This window comes from Mya arenaria, chromosome 4, assembly GCF_026914265.1.
Source record: "Mya arenaria isolate MELC-2E11 chromosome 4, ASM2691426v1".
NCBI lineage: Eukaryota > Metazoa > Mollusca > Bivalvia > Myida > Myidae > Mya > Mya arenaria.
Genome location: NC_069125.1, coordinates 21,277,744 through 21,302,204, shown reverse-complemented (window position 1 = coordinate 21,302,204; position 24,461 = coordinate 21,277,744). Strand labels below are relative to the sequence as shown.

General features: G+C 35.6%; 1 protein-coding gene across 3 annotated transcripts in view; it reads right to left on the bottom strand.

Moving 5' to 3' along the window:
• The window catches only part of LOC128231686 (probable 4-coumarate--CoA ligase 1), a 178,154-nt gene that overhangs the window by 80,033 nt on the left and 73,660 nt on the right, over positions 1–24,461 (bottom strand). For all 3 annotated transcript variants that reach the window (XR_008260417.1, XM_052944761.1, XM_052944759.1), the window contains exons 4-5: positions 22,787–22,914; positions 3,148–3,266 (exon numbers count right to left, since the gene is read on the bottom strand). Coding sequence is in view for 2 of the 3 variants with exons in the window: in XM_052944761.1 (XP_052800721.1) it covers positions 3,148–3,266; positions 22,787–22,914 (247 nt within the window). In the remaining variant the exon portion in view is untranslated. The remainder of the gene's footprint in view (positions 1–3,147; positions 3,267–22,786; positions 22,915–24,461) is intronic.

Genomic DNA, 24,461 nt, shown 5'->3' with positions numbered 1-24,461 from the left:
ATGTTAAATCTTGCTAGAAAAATATAAATTCATTTCAACATGATGTCATGATAATTGATAAGTATTTCATGTAAAAGATTGGAACATTTTTTAAAATGCTACATGTAAATACATTTTGTACTACATTTTTGTTCCTAATTATGTAATATCTGTTTTAAAGTGATGAAAATGCTGATAAAAACATAATTCATCAGTTTATGGTTGATCTTTTTAATAAATATAAATCTACTGTCTGGTATATACTTGTAATGTGGAAAAATCAAGTTTTTATTCTCAATTATTTTAGAATAAAGTTATCTCCTAAAAACATTTTACTAAATTATCAATTGTAAGCTGGAATGTATAACAAAACAGCATTTAAAACATAACTGATTGTAATATGTAATATATTCACTTGTTCCGTTTCGATTATATAATCGATGATTGATCGAAATGGCTCGTCCGATTATTTTCGATGATCGATTATGACTTTGGTCTGATTTTCAATCCCTACCATTTGTCAAACCTAACTTAAGTTATTCTGTACCATAGATGAGTTTGACACGGCCTTCATGCCGGCCTGCCCCAACAGCAGCCTACATCATTCTAATAACTAGGTTATTATTCTATGGGTAAAAATAAAAAATAAAATGTGATTGTCAAAAGCAATAAGAAAAAAGTCAATCAAAGGCCATAATTCATATCAATAGTAAAGATGGTCAGGTTATCTAACTGTGTTATGGCCTTAAAACAACTATGTGAAGTATTCAGTGAAAATCCCAACTAATGCCCTTAAACTTAAACCAGACACAATATGCCCTAAAACTTTAACCTAGGTTCCTAAGCCAATCAGGGGCCATAATTTGTATAAAGGATAAAATGGGGTTATGTAACCTCATTGTGGGATGGTCCTGAGCAACTCAGTGTGAAGTATTAAGTGAATTGAATGAAGGGTATTGGAGTTATAAGTGAAAATGCCAACTTGTCTTAAAACTTTAACCTGACACAATGTGCCCTCAAACTTTAACCTAAGTTCCTAAGTAAATCAGGGGCCATAATTTGTATTCAGGATAATATGGAGTTATATAACCTCAAAGTGTGATGGTCCTGAACGAATGCGTGAGGTATTAATGCCCCCATTACTCTAGGCTATGTTCCCACTACGTCCTCAAAAATCTGGCAGGACACATTCAAAACTTGGTCAACGTAGTAGGAACACAGTAGACACCGATAAGTATGTGGTACTGTCTTTATGAAAGTGAAGGATGTGAGAGGACTTTGAACATGTTAGAAAAAAGTACTGAGGGCTTGGTTGAATCAGGACGTAGTAAGAACTTAATAAGAACGTATTAATGACGGCATGGACATAGTGATGGCGTAACTTAAACCTAGTAGGAACTTGATTGACGTTGTGCAAGCGTGGTACTGGACGGGAAATATTGAATGGCGTTCTCAAGGCGTTGTCTCTAGGTTGTCATTGTGTTCTTGTACGTCAATGGAGTCCTCACCACAACTGTCTCCACGTTTTTACCACAACTATGGTACGTTCGTGCCACCTTGTAGAAGACCTTGTTTGGTTGTTAATACGATCTTTCGGTGCTTAACACATCTTAGACATGTTTGCATCAGGTTCAAAGCACGTCAGGTTCTGAACAGTGATCATGTATAAATACGGGATTCAACTCCCCTTAATATCTTCATTTTATAACAACAATAGATATGAATGAAAAATAGGCCAGTTATAACTAGAACACGGTAATTCCATCTAGATCACATTTAACAATAAATTCAAGTCATAAGAATGTAATGCACACGTGATAAGCGCTTAGTAAGCCCCTAGTGCAATCTTCCTGGTCATAGTAAGAACATACAAAAAAAAACATGGATGAGGTGCATGCTTGAAGATGCATGCAGTAAGAGCATATTTTGAACTTAAGAGACGCAGTGAATGCCTGGCAGGGAGGCAGTAAGGACGTAGTATGAACTTGAGTAATGCATTTTTTAAGAATTTGACCGTGTCCTCGCTGCATTTTTAGAAATTGCCAGGATGTAGTGCTGTCTTCATTGTCTTCGTCTAGTGTGATGGAAGTATAAGTGAATTGAATGAAGGGTATTGGAGTTATAAGTTAAAATGCAACCTGCCTTTAAACTTTAACCAGACACCGATGCTGATGCCAGGGGAAGTAGAAAAGGCTTCTCATTTTTCAAATAGTCAAGCTAAAAACTGGTTAACAAGATAATATTCATGTTTCCAGTTAAATATAAGTGCATTGCTGGCTTCTAGCAGTAACTGGTTATCTAGTTTTGCAAAATCCACTTCTAGTAAGTAACATAATAACTGGTTAAGATTTGTGTTACCAGTTACTATGTGAAATACACAAATATATGTAGAAAACCAGTTGAATACATCTATTTATAGATAACCGGTTATATGAATTTAATCAAGTTAACCAGTTCTTATGTTCTTTTTTAAGTGGAATTCACAAACCATAACTAGATGACCTGTTAAGAGTTGTACAACATGAAAGGGTAACAGGTAGCAGTTCTGGGCAGTTTCAGGCCTGTTTTTAGTCTTTTGTAATTTATCTCACCGAAAAAGTTTCTCCAATATAAACAAGATTGCTAATTATACGGTTATACTTTTTTGCACCTGCAAATATGAGGATCAATATTAATTTCTAAGACAAATTCTTATAAGCAAAAGAGTACAAATGTAATGAGATGCTTTGAGATGTTATGCCTCAGACACAGACCTTCCATGGGCCTGTTCAGTTTGATAATTTTAATTGAATTCCCATAAATATGTAAATGCTGTGGCTGCGTCGAGACGTCTTGCTATGAACATTATAACTTATAAGACAAATTGACACTGAAATGTGACCTTGACGTTTGAGATAAGAGCAGATATTCTATGTTTGACTCACCCTCCCATGGATCCCTACAAGTATGCTTAATTTGATTGGATTTCAATTATTAATAACAAGGTTATGGCTGAGGCAATGTGTAAATTGCCCAAGGACAGATGGCCTGACAAACAGTATGATTACTATATGCCTCCCTTTAGTGGCATAAAATTCCCTTCAAAATTTGATTGTGCAGGTATGATAAGAATTTTTTTAACAAAATTCAAATTCTGTATATAAATGTGATTTATTTAACTTTTCTAACCTTGACCCTTTCCCTTGCCTCCTGGTTCATATTGAGGGCCTCATGCACAGTTGGCAGCATGTCCTTGGCAGTGAACACAGCTTTCGTCTCACTGTGCGCCAGTTGACGCGCCAGCTCTCCTGACCAACATGTGGAAAGGGTAGGTAGTATTATTGTGTGCCAATCTTTGAAACAATTTCATCTAGCAAGTTACACCGATTTGTATGTGCATCCTCAAGTGTTTATACAACCTTAACACATGAAACTAATGTGATCAATTTTTACACTTACAGTACATATAATTATTATAATGCTTGATAAATTTTCTCTAAGATTTCCATTTCATCATTGGTCGAGACACCATTACATGACAAACCATTCCAGTGATATTTATGGTGGCATACTTCTGCCACCAGATAACCATATAACTGACTAGTTAATTAAGTGGTTCACTAGTTACTTAACTAGTTAACCTCTTAATTAACTAGTTAGTTATGTGGTTAACTAGTTACGTAACTAGTTATTTTTTTCAATAAATAAAAGATCATAACGGGAAATAAATGCATGTTAGTGCCTACAACTGCCATTCTTCTATTATTTTACCAGCTTAATGTTACGTTAACTTCTTAACCAGTTATCACTTATCTATAAATAGATATTGCGTAATATTTGGAATACCCATACTGTACCATCTGCGCGGGAAGTATATCATACATGACATGTAGGCTATAGATCGATGATTCTTTCTGTCTGCGCTCGCTCGTGCATTTACATACGAAAGGGCTTTTTATATGGACACGGGAGAGCGAGAGGTCAAAGGGGACCTACAATGTTAAAACTTTCTATGTACTTACTACTATAATAGTCAAAGACCCTACAGATATGCTTATCCAAATTTAACAAACATTTTCTCTCTTCATCGTGAAATTGTTTAGAAAGCCGCCCCCTGATGAGTGCTTTCTCATCAAATTCAACGTAAAAAGCCAACGGGGGCTTTGTCCCCCATACTCCTGACAAAGTGGCAACCGCCTCTTGGAAGCCCTATATGCCGAAAATCGCACCCCCACATTTTCACATTCTGCAAACGGCCAGGCATTACGTTAAGGATAGCATACATCAAAGGCCCGCTCATTAATCTTAAATTATAATGTGCAAAGAATAGCCAGGTGTGTGACGGTAGTTGTCGACCAGGTGAGGCAATTATTGACCGGGTCGTTTGTTTGAACACAAAACTTCATTGATATAATCAAAGTGCTGAAAGCACTGATGGACTAGGGCTTCATTTAGGGGAATGTCGATAACCATGTTCTAAGCATTAAACAAATCCGCTCACATCACAAGGGGTCACTGTTTAATGGGCTAGCTTAAACTTTAGACTAAAACTGCTTGCAAGCTGCAAAGGAAATTTTAAAAGTATGGGTAGAAGGAGGGGGTGGGGGTGGGGGGGGGGTCTAAAGTGTTTAATCAGATAAAGTCATAGTTCTTTTGAAAATCTCAATGTCGTTAAATCAGACCTAAACAAATTAATTTACGTGGTTGGCGTATGTTAACCAAAGTACACATACTTGTTTAATTTGATTAAATCATTTTATATCAAAGGTTTGTTATTTGCAGTTTCAGAGAAGATTTTCAATGATGTAATTATATCCTATATAGAAAACCTGTCACCTCTTTTTCAGGGGAGCTTTAAACCACAGGGCCATACTTTGGATAATATTTGTAAAAGACATCAATAAATGAAACAGTTGGCCATTCTTGTTTGTCCTCTGTCTCTGTTCTGATAGCTCCCTATCTCAATAGTTGCAAATGGTTGTAGGTTCATCATTCTCCTGGTCATTGGTCATACAGAAAGATGTTGAATGTAGAATCAAGAAGCTTTCATTTCAGGCACTCCGAATTGAATAGAACTGTAACATTTGGAGTGCCTAGAATTTGTAAGATTCCTAGGCAACATGTATCAGGTGTTGCAGTACATTTACTTTACTACAAATACTTTTACCCGTCCTTGTAAATCTAAAAAAGCTTTCATTTCGCAAAAGTAGTTCATAAATTAAACTATAATAAGGTTGCTAGATCAGTGTTTGAATAATTCTGATATCTAGATGTGCCTTTAATTGCAGCAATTTAATGTCCAACTCATGATGTCAATTGAGCTGGTTAAGCAATACTGCATTTCCTTGGTGTGCGGATTGCATTATATACTTGAATAAACAAACAGTTTTTGTGTTGGAAAGTACAATGTATTGACAATGTTACATGCATTTTTCTTGACCTGACTCCATCCAAGCCTTAAATCTTAGATCAACATGTACTTGGGGCTATGTGTTTTATCAATGAGAACTATAAATTATGTTCAATTTAGTGCCACTTATGATATATCATTCCAAATACAAAAACACTAGCATTTTCTTTAAAACCACTAGCATTAATATCCTATGTTATGATAAAACCATTGCCAAGGTGGTAATTTGAAAACACTAGAAATTTTATCTGGTCAGGGTTTGACATAGTCTTTCTAGGCAGCTGGACTTGTTTTGCAGTTACTTTACTTCAAAAGCTAAATTGATCAAGACTGGAGCAAAATCCTCACAATACCAAAAGGGATTTTAAAGACTTACGAGATCATTCTCATATCACCAATACCATTATATTTTATCTACAAACTTAAGTCAACATAAAAATGTTTTACATTAATATTGCAATAAATAAAACATATTGCAATAACATAGCAATCAAGCCTAAACATGAGATTTCAACATTTTCCAGATAAACAATAAAAAAGTTTACTTAATAATTTTCTCGATACTTACACAAGCTGGAAAATGGTCTCTTTTTGAATACTTCACATATTTCATGGCTTTCATCATTCAAACTAACATTTCGCTTGTTATTTCAATATTCAATGATTTGGTAAACATTCATAGATGATGGTTAAAATTAAGATCCATACTAATCATGCCTACCAAAAACACCTGACTGACCAATTAGAATCCAATTTCGGCAGGGCTTATTGGTGGTTCATTGAAATCAACCATGACCTCCTACAATCTGCACTGATCTACAGTAAATGCATTGTTTCCATTGTTCTTATTTTTTTCATAAAGTTAGAAAACAACTGCAGTGAATAAAATTTATTCCTTATCACTGAGAGAAAGTTTAGAATGAACGAATCCGACGGTTACATTTAGTGGGATATCAAATCCTACAAATGTATTCATTATTTTATGTAACCGTATTTAGTATAAATGTTAAAGTTTTGAAAGTCTAAAAAGTTTCAATTTTTGTATATTTTGTGCTTCATTTAATTTCATTGAAATTTGTTCAATCCCAAGCATACTTGTTCACATTTAAGTGCAAGAAAACTTGTTGATCTTTGTACTGTCTTCTTTTTGTCTGTCTCAAATTAAATACAGCATTGGCTTCACCTGTTGTTTATTAAAGGGACTGTACACAAGAATGGCACCAAAAAAGTTGGATTTTTATCTTTAACGAATCTAAGGACAATTTTTTAATAAACTATTTTACTCTTTGATATCATTATTGTAAATAAAATACCAAAATGTAAAAAATTGCAGTGCAGTGTCGAATCCACTATGCTATAAAGACTGGGTGGAATTTCCAGATATATACCAAACTTGCTTAAATCACGTAATAACATCAACGGCAGATTACGCATAAGGAATGAATTATACTCGGTAGACAAACAAAGTACTTAGTAATCTTTTTTTAATGGAAAAACACGAAATAACTGCTATTAATAAATCATTTGTAAACTATGTGCATCATCAGTTAGTAAGTTTCAATGCATTAATTCGGTACACATCGATACCAAGTTAATGTCAGGTTTCTATAAAAAAGAACGTTTTTTCTTTTTCATTATTAACTGAGTACAGCCCATTTAAAATGTACCTTATAATGTCTGTGACTTATCAAATATTTAATAGTAATGGTCTGCAACCAAGATTTGTTTGAATTATCAAGGTTTCAAACTGCATTGTGTATGCGATTGGAAAGCTAATCTTGAAAGCTCCCTTAGTATATTTTTTTTTAAACTAACATAGACCCTGCAAGGTACTCATATTTGGATGATTCATAAAGATTTGCACAGTTATTTATGTATAATTGCATTTATTGATACAGGTTACCTTTTTCAAATCTATGATTTAGATTGCAAAGTATAACTTATATAAATAAATATATATTCTTAACTTCTAATAAGTAATTAGTTAATTTGTCAACTGCGCACCAAAACACTGAATCTGTATATATACGCAAGCTTATGCATCAGTCAATTAATTGTAACCATGCACCCCCCCTCCCCCCGGTCCAGGGAATAGCGGGGACTTTTACTTTCGGTCCAGCCAACCCAAGCTAAAATCCCCGCCCTGCAGGGATGGTCTGGTGGCAAAGTCCCCACCAAATCCCCCCAGCACCCAAGGGACATTAGGTTAAGCCACATCCGCACTGTATTTTCCACGAGGACCCGATATACCCCCGGATGTGGAGGCCCTGGTTACAATTGACTGGTGCATGCTGATCCATAGTAATCCAATCTCATGCCAAGACGATTTCTGGTCTGACATCTCCAGGTAAGTTATTCTTAAGCATAAAAAAGCCTGAACAGCATTTGAGAAAGACTGTTGTGAGGTTAAATCTTCATTACTTCACTATGCCACTCCATTGGGTGATTACTGATTTTCATTCTTGGCGAGGAAACAAAAAGTGAGCTCAAAGAGTCTTCAGAAAAAGAACTTTATGCACCAGTCAAATGTAACCACGCCCCCCTCCCTCCAGGTCTGGGACATACTTTGACTTTCAGTCCAACCAATCCCCTATAAAATCCCTGCCCTACCCTGCGGGAACGAACTGGTGGTAAAATCCCTGCCAAATAACCTCGCACCCCAAGGATCTTAGGTAAGGGTAATTCCCCGCTATATTTTGCGGGAAGACAAAACCACCACAATCATCAGGCACTGCGAGGACACCGCTGAAAGGTGAAAACACTGCCCTTTTCCCTAGTGTACCCCGAGGGGATGGTAACAATTGACTGGTGCATAAAAAGAGTAGAAATCAAAAGTGAGCAGGCAAATGGCGATGGTTTATCACACAATGTCATTGAACAAAATGTACTTACACTGAGAATGGCTCCAAGACATTTCTATGCACATAGGTAAACACTCATCATATTCATAAGCCAGATGCTATGCACATATTCATACATTTGGCTTCATTTAAAATGAAATTTTATAAATAAGTATGCGCATATTTGATATTTCTTTATCTCCATTTTGCAAAATTGTAATCACATGATTTTATCAAACGAACTTGTAATGCTTGAAATTCTACGTGTCAAATAAACATGCTATCCACGGTAAGATGACAATAAATCCGTTTGATGGTGGTAATCATTCAATGGCGACTTTAATGATAAATTTCTTCAATAAAACACGTATAAAATTCACATCATCAGCATCCGGAAGTAGTGATAACATGTACATGTGTGAATCATTCGACTGCTCTGATCAGAGTGAATGAGTCAATACAGTAGACTGGTACCCGAATTTACTTTTCCTCAAGAACACAAGTTATAACGTTATACAGGTACGCGGCATACGGTTTTTTATTTTACATTAATAGTATTTAAACAATCAATACCAAAAATCATGCTGTATTTAAATCAAAGCACTAAAAGTGCTGATGGACGGTGACATTGTTCGGTCTGCTGCAAGTATAGAACTAAGTCCTTTCTTTCATAAACACAGAAAATCATCGGAACCTAATCTTGAATATAGAAGCATAATTTGAACACTCTTAGGTGAGGACAATTAGACAATGCTTCAAACCAAATATCTAAGCTTGATATTTATTTTCCAAACATAATTATTCATCTTAATGCTGTAGCTTTGAAAAGTTGATGAAAAGGTCACCTGGCAATATCATCGTTAATGTTTGTTTGCAGAACTACTTCATAGTCAAAATTTCATTCCAGTTGCATAACAAATACGCCAAAAGGACACAATCAAGATAACTGAAGCATAACATTAACAGATGTTTTTTTTAAAACAGTATGCATGGTCCAAAGTTCAATGTTGTACTCAAAATTAAAAACGTAGGCCTTAGCTGAAGCAACTGTGCACAAGATGATCAATCTGCAAGAAAAACAATTGTCGAAAACTGACATAAACTTGGTATTAATGTGTACAATGCATTGAATCTTACTAACTGAAGTACCACATAGTTTACAATTTATTTTAGCTAAGCAGTGATTTTGTATTTTTCCATTAAAAATATTACTGGGTATGTCTACGAAGGTATATAGCTTAAAAATACCACCTCTTTGGAGTAAGCCTTTGTAGCACAGTGGATACAACACTGGACTGTTTTTTTTTACATTTTGGTCCTTTCTCTATAATTATGATTCAAAGCTTAACACATTCTATTTAATAATTGTCCTGAGTTGCGTTACAGGAAAAAAAAAATTGGTGCCAATCTGATGTACAGTCCCTTTAAAGTAACCCGAGAACAACAATGATGAATTGTTTTCCAAACATAGCAACATTTTATTGCAGAGGCCACAAAACTAAAAAAGTAAGTGAAAATGTCACAATCATGGTTAGCCAAACACAACATTTATAAGTATTCTTAAAGCAGTACATTTTATGAAAGAGGGTCAAAAGGTCACAGTAAAGAAGATCTGAGGACAACATTGATAATTGTTTTGCAAAACTTACTGAACTTTCGTTGCAGTACCTTAGAATAGAAAAGATGGTCAAACGGTAATTATCAAGGTTATCCAAGTACAATATTGATATTTGTTTTAAAAGTTATACACATGGTCTAAATTTCTTTGCTGTTGCTTCGAAAATAGAATGTATGTCAAAAATCATATTCTATGTCATCAAAGCACAACATTGCTTTTTGTTTTGAAAACTATACTAAAAAACTTTCATTGAAGTAGCTTAAAAATAGGAAAGTATGTCGAAAGGACAACGTTATCAAAGCACAATTTTGATTTTTGATTTCGAATCAATGGTCTTAATTTCATGGCTGAAGCTTCAAATTTTAATGTGTGTCAAAAGGCCACAATCAAGGTCATCAAAAGACAACATTAAATATTGTTTTCAAAACTGTCTAAAATGCTATAGCTCTAAAAAATAATTAGGTCAAAAAGGTCCCAGTCAGGGTCATCCGAGAACGACATATATAAATATATGTTTGTTTTCAAAACAGTACTGATGTCAAGTTTTCATTGATGAAGCTTTAAAAAACATATTCAACAACTTCAGGAAATGTGTAAATAACTTAGCCTTTGTCGATCTTACTAACATATTTCCTTGACGAGTTGTATAATACAGTCTATTATATGATGACGAGTCTTAGTATCTTTTTATCAAAATATTCTTTAAGTAAAGACAACAAAACAACTTACCTGTTTTACTTCTCTAGTAAACAAGAGCTGTCACAGAGACTGCGCGCTCGACTATTACGCCGCTGTTCAGTGTAAGGATTAACAAGAGCTGTCACAGTATGTGACGAATGCCCCCGAATGCGACATTGACCTACGAACAAGGTCAGTACATGAAAATTTGATCTTGCCTTTACGTGTCAAATACATATGGCAAGTTATTTTAAATTGCCTCTGAACATAAAAAATACCACCCATACTTTACAACCTACACTGTTATGTCCTTATATTCAGAATTCCCTTGTGAATAAACACTTAGTGTATCTTTCACCTTAGAGGTAGGGACATGGGTCTTGCACACGACACGTCGTCTTCGTATGTGGAACAAATGTAGCAAGTGATTTTAAAATCTGTCCATACAAGGGAAAGTAACAGCCCTGACACGACAACCTAAACTCTATGTCCTTATATGCAGCACTTCATTGTGAATAAATACTAAGTGTGACCTTGACCTTTGAGGTAGGGACACGGGTCTTGCACGCGACACGTCGTCTTGGTATGTGGAACACATGTGGCAAGTTATTTTAAAATCTGTCCATACAAGGGAAAGTTACAGCCCGGACACGACAACCTATACTCTATGTCCTTATATGCAGCACTCCATTGTAAATAAACACTAAGTGTGACCTTGACCTTTGAGGTAGGGACACGGGTCTTGCACGCTACACGTCGTTTTGGTATGTGGAACACATTTGGCAAGTTATTTTAAAATCTGTCCATACAAGGGAAAGTTACAGCCCGGACACGACAACCTATACTCTATGTCCTTATATGCAGCACTCCATTGTGAATAAACACTATGTGTGACATTGACCTTTGAGGCAGGGACACGGGTCTTGCACGCGACACGTTGTCTTGGTATGTGGAACACATGTGGCAAGTTATTTTAAAATCTGTCCATACAAGAGAAAGTTACAGCCCGGACACGACAACCTATACTCTATGTCCTTATATGCAGCACTCCATTGTGAATAAACACTAAGTGTGACCTTGACCTTTGAGGTAGGGACACAGGTCTTGCAAGCGACACGTCGTCTTGGTATGTGGAACACATTTGGCAAGTTATTTTAAAATCTGTCCATACAAGGGAAAGTTACAGCCCGGACACGACAACCTATACTCTATGTCCTTATATGCAGCACTCCATTGTGAATAAACACTAAGTGTGACCTTGACCTTTGAAGTAGAGACACGGGTCTTGCAAGCGACACGTCGTCTTGGTATGTGGAACACATGTGGCAAGTTATTTTAAAATCTGTCCATACAAGAGAAAGTTACAGCCCGGACACGACAACCTATACTCTATGTCCTTATATGCAGCACTCCATTGTGAATAAACACTAAGTGTGACCTTGACCTTTGAAGTAGAGACACGGGTCTTGCACGCGACACGTCGTCTTGGTATGTGGAACACATGTGGCAAGTTATTTTAAAATCTGTCCATACAAGAGAAAGTTACAGCCCGGACACGACAACCTATACTCTATGTCCTTATATGCAGCACTCCATTGTGAATAAACACTAAGTGTGACCTTGACCTTTGAGGCAGGGACAAGGGTCTTGCACGCGACACGTCGTCTTGGTATGTGGAACACATGTGGCAAGTTATTTTAAAATCTGTCCATACAAGGGAAAGTTACAGCCCGGACACGACAACCTATACTCTATGTCCTTATATGCAGCACTCCTATGTAAATAAACACTAAGTGTGACCTTGACCTTTGAGGTAGGGACACGGGTCTTGCACGCGACACGTCGTCTTGGTATGTGGAACACATGTGGCAAGTTATTTCAAAATCTGTCCATACAAGGGAAAGTTACAGCCCGGACACGACAACCTATACTATATGTCCTTATATGAAGCACTCCATTGTGAATAAACACTAGGTGTGACCTTGACCTTTGAGGTAGGGACACGAGTCTTGCACGCCACACGTCGTCTTGGTATGTGGAACACATGTGGCAAATTATTTTAAAATCTGTCCATACAAGGGAAAGTTATAGAGCCGGACGGACGGACGGACGGACGGACAGTGCGATTTTAATATGCCCACCTTCGGGGGCATAAAAAGTTTTGGCGAAACATGGATCACTGTAAAATTAGATTAGATTTCAATGCAATACATTATGTATTTGTTGAGATATTAACATGAATGTGGTTACATGGAAAATTTTAAGTCCAATACATGAAACTTTAAACAGTATTTCTAAGTTGCATAATAAAGGGGCAAAAATGATAAAATATAAAAGATAGAGTTATCTTTCCTGGTTATTTAAGAAGGTTGAATAGTTGGGAGCCTGTGTATAAAGTTTCAATGCAATACATGATGTATTTGAATTTATATGTCAAATAATAAAGCAAAACCTTAACCAGAATTTTTAAGTCGAATAATAAAGGGTCATTATTTGCATTAAATGCAAACTATGGTTATCTAACTTGGTTAATTAGGAAGGTTGGAAGGTTGAGTACCATTGTATAAAATCTTAATGCAAAACATCAAGTAGTTGCTGAGATATCAACCTATGTGTGCTTACATGCAAAACCTTAACCAGAATTTCAAAGTCAAATAATAAAGGCCCATTTTTTGCATTAAATTCAAATAAGTGTTATCTAACTTCATTAATTTAGTAGGTTAGATAGTTGGGAATACATATCTAAAGTTTCAATGCAATACATGATGTATTTGCTGAGATAATGACTTAAAGGTGCTTACATGCAAAACCTTAACCAAGGTGTGACGCCGACGCTTTGGTGAGTAGAATAGCTCTCCATATTCTTCGAATAGTCGAGCTAAAAACAGGATACATGTACCATTAAAGCGATGCTATTCTCTGCACTACAAGCATGCATTGCAAAAATGTGTATTAGGAAAAATTTCAAACCAAAGAATCATGCGATCATTCTCACACTGTTTGTAAGAAGAATACATATAAAGGTGATATCAAGTACAGCAGAAAGGAATAACAACAAAAAACTAAACTCTTTTTAATTGTGACATCATAATGATCACCAGTAAGATGAAGTCATTGATTACTATGTGTTCATGACGTCATTTCCTATTTAAACCAATATATAGTACCCCATTCAGTACCCAACGTGATTGAAAGTTTTTATCAGGAGATAAGATAAATATCACACTTTCCTCTTAAGAATTGGTTGGAAATTTAATTTTACATTTTTTCATCACAATGAATACAAAATGACAAATTGTCATTTGAAAAAAAACATTCTTGTCTATGAATTTGTTTAAAAACATGTGGAGGGATACTATAAGTTCCATGGTCAGTAAGTAACCCGCGATATGGGATATTCAATGTAAAGGAAACCATATTGCGGTGGAGTGAAGCTCGAACCTAAATATGGATTCTTGCCCCCCATATTTCCAATACTATGTCACCTACTAACCCCGTAATGTAAGTATAACGTTGACAACCTGTTCTCCTGTTTAAATGAATATTTATTTATTGAAATATTCATCAAATCCGAATAAAGACGCCATTTCGGTGTAATTTAAATTTGGAAAATGGAAAAATGTGGTGTCACCGCGTGACCTGTCCTTGACCAACAACGGTGTTTCATAAATATTGGAGTCGTGACATTTTTTTGACCAATAGAAATAGACCAATGTTATATTGATATCCCCATGTGTATTTAGGAGAGAAAAAATGTGTGATGGCTGTATTTAACTGGATATAAAGTATACAAGTAAATAAAAAAAAACACGAAAAAAAAAATCTTTATGAATAAACATTATTCAGAATGGGTGGAGTGATTGATGATTATGAGCCCTTCTTAATCATTAAGCTAGTTACTTTAGGTCATTTAATTGACTTAGAAAACAACTTCATTGTCTAATTCATTGTTGACGTAAAATCTTTGCGCAGGGATTGTGCATCAGGTGAGTGACAGTAGGCTGAGGAAAAACCAAACTTGAAGAATGAAAATGTTAATGATTAAGGATAGCACTTCATTTATGCCTATCTGAAATTTCATTTGCTTAATTGTAGGTTTATTCTATTTTTGTTGTTAAAGCTGCACTCACACAAATTGAAAGTATTGACAACTTCTTTATTTTTTGTCTTCGAACGAGCCATTTTTTTGCGAAAATCCATGGAAATCACTGGTCCAGTAATATAAGACTGCTGACAAAAAATCAGATCATAGATTCTTATACTTAAGTTCAAAAATTAATGTTTTATGCATTTTTTCTTTAACCGTTAGTATCAGTTTAAGCCATTAAGCATCAATTTTTGAACATAAATATGAAAATCTAAGATCTGATATTTTGTCAGATATCTTATTATTGGTTTGCACATATATATTTACGCAATAATTTGCTTTTTTTTGCTGTTAAAGTTTTTAAAAAGGAGGGTGTTTTGAAAATATCAAAATTGAATTAAGGAAAAGAAGTTCATATTTATCAGGTTTGAACTGACATTTCCAAATGCTTTACCCTTTCGAACAAGCCATGTGGTAACTAAGAAATATGTCAAGTCCAAGATATACGCATTAGCAAAAAAATAACCAAGCACAATTTTGATCACAATTCACACACTGTGCAAGCATGTCAAAACATGGCCATGTTAAAATTGCAAAATTTCCTTCTGATTGAAAAAAAAATCACAGTCTGTCAGACTAAATTACCGACACTCCTTTCTATAAAAGTTCATGCTGTCTTCAGAAATAAATTGAAATAACGAATAAGGGTAATGTAACATTCTGCCAAAGGGGGAAGGGCATTCATAGTATGTGGATGTCCTGGATTAATTATACAAATTAACATACCAGGTCGCTGTTTGGAGGGAGAATATATGTATATAAAAGGGTTATGCATGATTTTCTCTGAAGGGATCTGTTGGCCTTGAACATTTCAGTAATATGGCTTGTTTTTATTGATCTTTTTTAGACATACATGTTTGATGCTTGATAGGCATACCAATGAGAATGATTTGCCCAAAATTGCAACAGAACAATTTCAGGGGCGTAGCCAGAGTTACACACTTACGCACATGCGTAACATCAATTTGAAAAATGAAAAAAATGGTCAAACATGGCATCAAAGTCGAGGGTTATGTTTTGACATCAGAATAAACCCTTAAAGGGTAGATCAGCTATAGAAAGCATTGTTTCTCTGTGCTAGATAGATATTAAACACAGCCTTAAAAATCACTTAAAAAATTTCTGTGGGGAGCAGCCCCCCCCCCCTTAACCTCCTACGGTTACAGGGATTCCCCATCCCATAGCCTCTCACATTTAGTAAAGCCTGGCTTCACCCTTGAATTTAATTAATTGCCAAAAAATGTCAAAATCCTGTCTACATTCTAGTATTTTGATTTTTTTTTCATTGAGTAAGACCCTTTTGAGCTATTTAAACACTATTTAAATATCCGTAAAGCTATAGGCATGTATACAATATTGATATCCCCAGCATGCACAATTAAGTTATGCATTATCTTTTACCATTGTTTTAACATACAAGAAAATACTGTAATTTACTCTTACCTGAAAAATGTGTAGTCAATGATAGAGAATAATAAGTGGCAGATTTCAAATCAAGGCATTTAAGGCTCACCAGGGGCTTAGCACCATCCAGATAATACAGACAGGCTAGCTCCGTGTCCTAATGCCAGGATCATTTATAGTAACTTTATCTTGTTGAAAAGTTTAATACTTGACTAGTCCAAATAAACAGCAACTTCAGAGTCTTGGACAAGTTTTGTTTTGGCGAGTCTTCATGTCCACATCCAACTTTTTCTCCTAGCCAAATATGACCTTTCAAGCACTAAGTTTATTTAGTTCAAATAATTGTACATAAAATGATCTTTTACCATTTTTGATATGGCACGTCACATAGTGAACACATCTCTAATTTTCGACTTGATGTATATTGAGCTTCAAGATGACGCGCATCAGCTAGATAGGTCCAAAATGGCAATGCTATGTTGACAGAAGCTGATCGGAATTTAAGTGTTTAATGAAACACTTGTGTAATTATACACACTTGTGTTATTAAACAATGATATTGGCTCAAGATAAATTATGTGAAACTTTCTTGTTCCTATTTTGCAATGCAATGTTTAATATTGAAGTGTTGTTACAGTTGAAGAAAATACTTTACTATGGTATGAATCAGATCAACATGGCATAAAGGGAACCAAATTATGCACTGGTCAGTCAATTGTAACCACGCCCACCCCCCCCCCCCCCACCCCCAGATCTTGGGAATAGCGGGGACTTGGACTTTCAGAACAGCCAACACTGGCTAAATTCCATGCCATGCGGAGACGAACAGTTGGTAAAATCCCCACCAAAGTCCCTGCACCCCGGGGACTCTAGGCAAGGCCAATTACCCGCTGTATATAAAACAGACAAAACCACCGCATTCATCCGGCAATGTGGGGCCACCTGACAAGCATAAACACGACCCATTTCACCGGCTATTCCCCGTATATCCCCGGACCTGGGCTAGCCATGCTTACAATTGACTGGTGCATTAATATCACAATTTTAAAGAAAATTTGAAATACCTACTGTACTGTAATGTATGTTTTATGCAGAAAGATGACAACTGTGACGCAGATGCAAGTTGTTTCGAGTTATTTATATTATCATTATTTTTCACATCAATATTTGCAACAATTATTAACATCTACTAATGGCACGAAGCAAAACAACGTCATTGTTTTTTGGATTTTCACTAAGTTTGTATTTCCGTGTTTTACTGCAACTTACTTTTAGTAGTGGGTGACCTTTCACCAGATGTATATCAGTCATTAATTGTATTGCGTTAAATTCAGCCAATTTGACCACAAGGTGATGATGTTATTCAATTAATTATTTTTAATTCTCCTTTTTAGCACTAACAATCCATTGTAAAACTCGAGTGTGATGCCTTAAATCCGATTTGACAACGGAAATTCCACGGACATGTGTTGATTCATCCGCCATCTTGGATAAACCGGGTCATTTTGGGTCATGCCATTAACACATCATATTTTGATGATTCTACTTAAAGAGTCAGTATACTCTTTCAGTAGAGTATATACAGTATGATATATATTTTAAATATATATTTCGATAGTTCAAAGTATGGAATTAATTATGTTTAGCAACAATGTACTTCAGTTTTCAGTTCGAAACATTTACGGATTTATTTTTATCGATACAGTAAAATGGCCGAGGAGTTCCGAATGCAGTTTTGTAGTAATGTAGTGGAACTATTTCCATGAAGTAGTCAATATTGGCGAAATGATTTATCAATATAAATATTTGATTTCAGTACCAATTGTCAATAAATTATACATGACCCACTTCTCTCACTATTCGCCCAGATATTTTAGAAAAAAACTATGTAACAGCCACTTTAAATCAGCTGTGTATTCAAAACAATGATGCGAACTATTTACTGAGCGCACTGGCGTGCTTTGGTTTGTAGTTTGATCGGCTGATGCGCCTACTTAGGACGGGCCCTGTGGGGCACCGTCCAAAAAGTGCTGAGTGACATGCAATGATTAGTTAAAAAATAAACTTTGTATTTAAAAAGAAAATGTCACGGCAACATGCAAAATATGTCGAAAAAAAGAACAGCCCTGTTAATAAATTAATACCAACATTCTATACAAAGGATAACAATACTTTTTTTAAAAAACAACAACAAATATCTTGGTTGTTTACTACTTAGACCGCAAGCTTGATTCGTTTTACGTACCCACAAGACATTTCGAATGCGCGACAGGCACCGTGGTTAGTTGATACTGGTCTCTTTTCGGATAAAAGAGAAAGCGGCTACCAGTCTATCAATCAAGAGCTTTGAACGGAAAATGTTGATGCGTACTTTTCCAATATGTTCATATTGTTATTGCATTTAATCTGACCGTATGCAAGAACATTCATGTAGTTAACCCGATTAACTCTCTCGCTACGTACCCATTCTTGTGCTTCATTAAAAGAACATACAATTAGCTTGTCTTGTTAGGAGAACTATTTTTATTGGATGTTTTCATTGTAATCAGTTCTGGTACTACTTTAATTATTCAAATTTGCTAACGGCAATCCAATCAAAATACAGCGTACGAACACATTACGTCAGTGAACCCCACGATTCGGCTTGATAATGCAGACATCACGATTACGGCTATGAACTAGGCCACAAGTGCCCTAGTCCAAAAATCCCTCTTGTTTTTGTGAATTCATTTTAGAATACTATTGCAGATGCAATCACACCCATCAACTGAAGATTGTGGTTAATTCCCCCAAAGACTTTGTATAATGTCTGCGATGACTAAAGTGTGACTGTCTATCAATGCAATGGAGCAAAACAATGCTATTTATAGATAAGTGATAACTGGTTAACTAGTTACGTAACTAGTTAATCACTTAAATAACTAGTTAGTTATGTAGTTAACTAGTTAATCACTTACCACTTATCCAAAATATCGCAAACTGGTAAGTGATAAACTTAAGTTACATAACTAGTTAATCACTTAACTAACTAGTTAATTATGTGGTTAACATTCTAGTATTTTGATTTTTTTTTTCATTGAGTAAGACCCTTTTGAGCTATTCAAACACTATTTAAATATCCGTAAAGCTATAGGCATGTATACAATATTGATATCCCCAGCATGCACAATTAAGTTATGCATTATCTTTTACCATTGTTTTAACATACAAGAAAATACTGTAATTTACTCTTACCTGAAAAATGTGTAGTCAATGATAGAGAATAATAAGTGGCAGATTTCAAATCAAGGCATTTAAGGCTCACCAGGGGCTTAGCACCATCCAGATAATACAGACAGGCTAGCTCCGTGTCCTAATGCCAGGATCATTTATAGTAACTTTATCTTGTTGAAAAGTTTAATACTTGACTAGTCCAAATAAACAGCAACTTCAGAGTCTTGGACAAGTTTTGTTTTGGCGAGTCTTCATGTCCACATCCAACTTTTTCTCCTAGCCAAAAATGACCTTTCAAGCACTAAGTTTATTTAGTTCAAATAATTGTACATAAAATGATCTTTTACCATTTTTGATATGGCACGTCACATAGTGAACACATCTCTAATTTTCGACTTGATGTATATTGAGCTTCAAGATGACGCGCATCAGCTAGATAGGTCCAAAATGGCAATGCTATGTTGACAGAAGCTGATCGGAATTTAAGTGTTTAATGAAACACTTGTGTAATTATACACACTTGTGTTATTAAACAATGATATTGGCTCAAGATAAATTATGTGAAACTTTCTTGTTCCTATTTTGCAATGCAATGTTTAATATTGAAGTGTTGTTACAGTTGAAGAAAATACTTTACTATGGTATGAATCAGATCAACATGGCATAAAGGGAACCAAATTATGCACTGGTCAGTCAATTGTAACCACGCCCCCCCACCCCCCCCCACCCCCAGATCTTGGGAATAGCGGGGACTTGGACTTTCAGAACAGCCAACACTGGCTAAATTCCATGCCATGCGGAGACGAACAGTTGGTAAAATCCCCACCAAAGTCCCTGCACCCCGGGGACTCTAGGCAAGGCCAATTACCCGCTGTATATAAAACAGACAAAACCACCGCATTCATCCGGCAATGTGGGGCCACCTGACAAGCATAAACACGACCCATTTCACCGGCTATTCCCCGTATATCCCCGGACCTGGGCTAGCCATGCTTACAATTGACTGGTGCATTAATATCACAATTTTAAAGAAAATTTGAAATACCTACTGTACTGTAATGTATGTTTTATGCAGAAAGATGACAACTGTGACGCAGATGCAAGTTGTTTCGAGTTATTTATATTATCATTATTTTTCACATCAATATTTGCAACAATTATTAACATCTACTAATGGCACGAAGCAAAACAACGTCATTGTTTTTTGGATTTTCACTAAGTTTGTATTTCCGTGTTTTACTGCAACTTACTTTTAGTAGTGGGTGACCTTTCACCAGATGTATATCAGTCATTAATTGTATTGCGTTAAATTCAGCCAATTTGACCACAAGGTGATGATGTTATTCAATTAATTATTTTTAATTCTCCTTTTTAGCACTAACAATCCATTGTAAAACTCGAGTGTGATGCCTTAAATCCGATTTGACAACGGAAATTCCACGGACATGTGTTGATTCATCCGCCATCTTGGATAAACCGGGTCATTTTGGGTCATGCCATTAACACATCATATTTTGATGATTCTACTTAAAGAGTCAGTATACTCTTTCAGTAGAGTATATACAGTATGATATATATTTTAAATATATATTTCGATAGTTCAAAGTATGGAATTAATTATGTTTAGCAACAATGTACTTCAGTTTTCAGTTCGAAACATTTACGGATTTATTTTTATCGATACAGTAAAATGGCCGAGGAGTTCCGAATGCAGTTTTGTAGTAATGTAGTGGAACTATTTCCATGAAGTAGTCAATATTGGCGAAATGATTTATCAATATAAATATTTGATTTCAGTACCAATTGTCAATAAATTATACATGACCCACTTCTCTCACTATTCGCCCAGATATTTTAGAAAAAAAACTATGTAACAGCCACTTTAAATCAGCTGTGTATTCAAAACAATGATGCGAACTATTTACTGAGCGCACTGGCGTGCTTTGGTTTGTAGTTTGATCGGCTGATGCGCCTACTTAGGACGGGCCCTGTGGGGCACTGTCCAAAAAGTGCTGAGTGACATGCAATGATTAGTTAAAAAATAAACTTTGTATTTAAAAAGAAAATGTCACGGCAACATGCAAAATATGTCGAAAAAAAGAACAGCCCTGTTAATAAATTAATACCAACATTCTATACAAAGGATAACAATACTTTTTTTAAAAAACAACGACAAATATCTTGGTTGTTTACTACTTAGACCGCAAGCTTGATTCGTTTTACGTACCCACAAGACATTTCGAATGCGCGACAGGCACCGTGGTTAGTTGATACTGGTGTCTTTTCGGATAAAAGAGAAAGCGGCTACCAGTCTATCAATCAAGAGCTTTGAACGGAAAATGTTGATGCGTACTTTTCCAATATGTTCATATTGTTATTGCATTTAATCTGACCGTATGCAAGAACATTCATGTAGTTAACCCGATTAACTCTCTCGCTACGTACCCATTCTTGTGCTTCATTAAAAGAACATACAATTAGCTTGTCTTGTTAGGAGAACTATTTTTATTGGATGTTTTCATTGTAATCAGTTCTGGTACTACTTTAATTATTCAAATTTGCTAACGGCAATCCAATCAAAATACAGCGTATGAATACATTACGTCAGTGAACCCCAAGATTCGGCTTGATAATGCAGACATCACGATTACGGCTATGAACTAGGCCACAAGTGCCCTAGTCCAAAAATCCCTCTTGTTTTTGTGAATTCATTTTAGAATACTATTGCAGATGGAATCACACCCATCAACTGAAGATTGTGGTTAATTCCCCCAAAGACTTTGTATAATGTCTGCGATGACTAAAGTGTGACTGTGTATCAATGCAATGGAGCAAAACAATGCTATTTATAGATAAGTGATAACTGGTTAACTAGTTACGTAACTAGTTAATCACTTAAATAACTAGTTAGTTATGTAGTTAACTAGTTAATCACTTACCACTTATCCAAAATATCGCAAACTGGTAAGTGATAAACTTAAGTTACATAACTAGTTAATCACTTAACTAACTAGTTAATTATGTGGTTAACTAGTTACGTGACTAGTTAACCACTTAACATTAAGCAGGTAAAATAATACAACAATGGCAGTTGTAGGCACTAACATGCATTTATTTCCCGTTATGATCTTTTATTTATTGAAAAAATTAACTAGTTACGTAACTAGTTAACCACATAAATAACTAGTAAATTAAGTGGTTAACTAGTTACGTAACTACTTAACCACTTAATTAACTAATAAGTTATATGGTTATCTGGTGGCAGAAGTATGCCACCATAGATTTTGAATAGCAAAAATGATTCAACTTGACCTTGTCTCAGTCTCTATGGTCCATAAAAAGTGATATGCACCACATCAAGTTATGGCCAAGTTTTTTGCACAAGTCCGACACTCAAGTTGTCGACAACAACAAGGCTTTAACAGTTACTTAACCTTTTTTTTTTCGAAAAACATACACGCAAAATATAAATTATGCTCACTTCAAACTTATACCAAAATGAAAGTCTTTGTCCCTACCTGGAGTATAGATGGGGTTGGCAGTGCTGACAGCTATCCCTGCAATACTACATCCCAGAAAGAGTATTGGGTACTCCAAACAGTTACTGGCAAACACCATGACAACGTCACCCTTCCTGTAGCCATACCTGTAGCCATACACACACATTATAATGCCTGTCAGAGCAGGGAAAACATTTTATCTTACACAGTCAAAACTCGATATCAAATGGCTCGATATCCTCGTTGGCTCGAACCGGATTAAAAGGACCAATTTATTTTTATTATATGTCCATATAAAACTTGATCGATATCTTGAGGGTCAATATTTCTCAATGCTCAATTTCATTTTTGTGGTCCCTAGTAAGAATTTCACACTTTGTTTTGTTTGCTTGGCTCGATGTCATTTTTGCAGGCCTTGATTTGTTTGCTTGGCTTCATTTAGCACAGGGTGCTAATCAATTAGTATCAATGGCTTGATTGGTATCATAATTATCATCAAATTTAAATGTTTGAACAGTTTGAGCAAACATGCCTTCACTCTAATTTCTGTCTTTAATTGACATGAAACATCGAAATAGTGTCATTACATTTCAATGCATTTTAATAAGGCGCTATTATCACATAAAAATATGAACGTTTCCCCAAATGGAAGAATTCACACAAATGTCAAATGCTGAGCATTCTAGAAGGACCCGTTTTTATTGCGTAAATAAACAAAAAAATCAAATGATATTTTCTAGGGATGCAAACGAATATTCAAATATTTGATCAAACGTTTGGTATTCGAATGTTTAAATCGGTATTCGAATATTCGATGTTTTGTTGTTGAATAAACGTGTTAATGTTGTGACATGTCATTTGACATATAGGGACATATCGTCGGGTACTATAAAACGTTCCCGTAATTTTACAATAACTGGCTATATGACAAGTGACACCAAGAACTTCAATTACTTTCAGTAAATTTAAATGCCTTTGCCAAAGGATTTAGAGAATCGGCCTTTACACAATGTTTTGTCTTGGCTGCAAATTAAGCGTTGTTAAACATTGCTCAAATCGACGTGATGATATGAATGACGTGTGCTACAATTATGTAGTTACATATTTACATGTGCTTTAGTTGGTTTCGTTCTTCCGTAGTAATATTTAGTAGAGGTCAATCCCAGAACGAGGCTGCTCGTCCTACGGAAATACCCTCCATCGGAGCATAACACCATTTGACCAGGAATCCGTCTAAGTTCACATTGTATGAGGGCTGAGGAATTTAGATTAAAATACCGTATTATTCTATGCATAGAAACCGTATTATACTATGCATAGGAAGCACCTTTTTACCCCAGATTATCATCCTTAAAAATGCCTGCGTCTTTTGTATGCTATTAGGATTTTATCAGTTTTTCTCAAGTCCATTTCAGACCGAAAATGTCGGGCCGGAGACAAACGCAGTAATGGTGAGTACCGGTAGTGTCCACCGAAGAGAACAAACTGCCTAAATTGCCACCAACTTCCACCAAATGCCATGGATTTGGTTGGCATTTGGTGAAAAATGGGTGGCACTTGGTGGAATATGAAGAATTTCACCAACTGCCATGAAATTTCCACCCAACTGGAGGTGGCATTTGGTGTAAAATTGAACTGCCACATGGCATTTGGTATGAAAACGTTCCAATACTCCACCAACTGCCACGTTTGG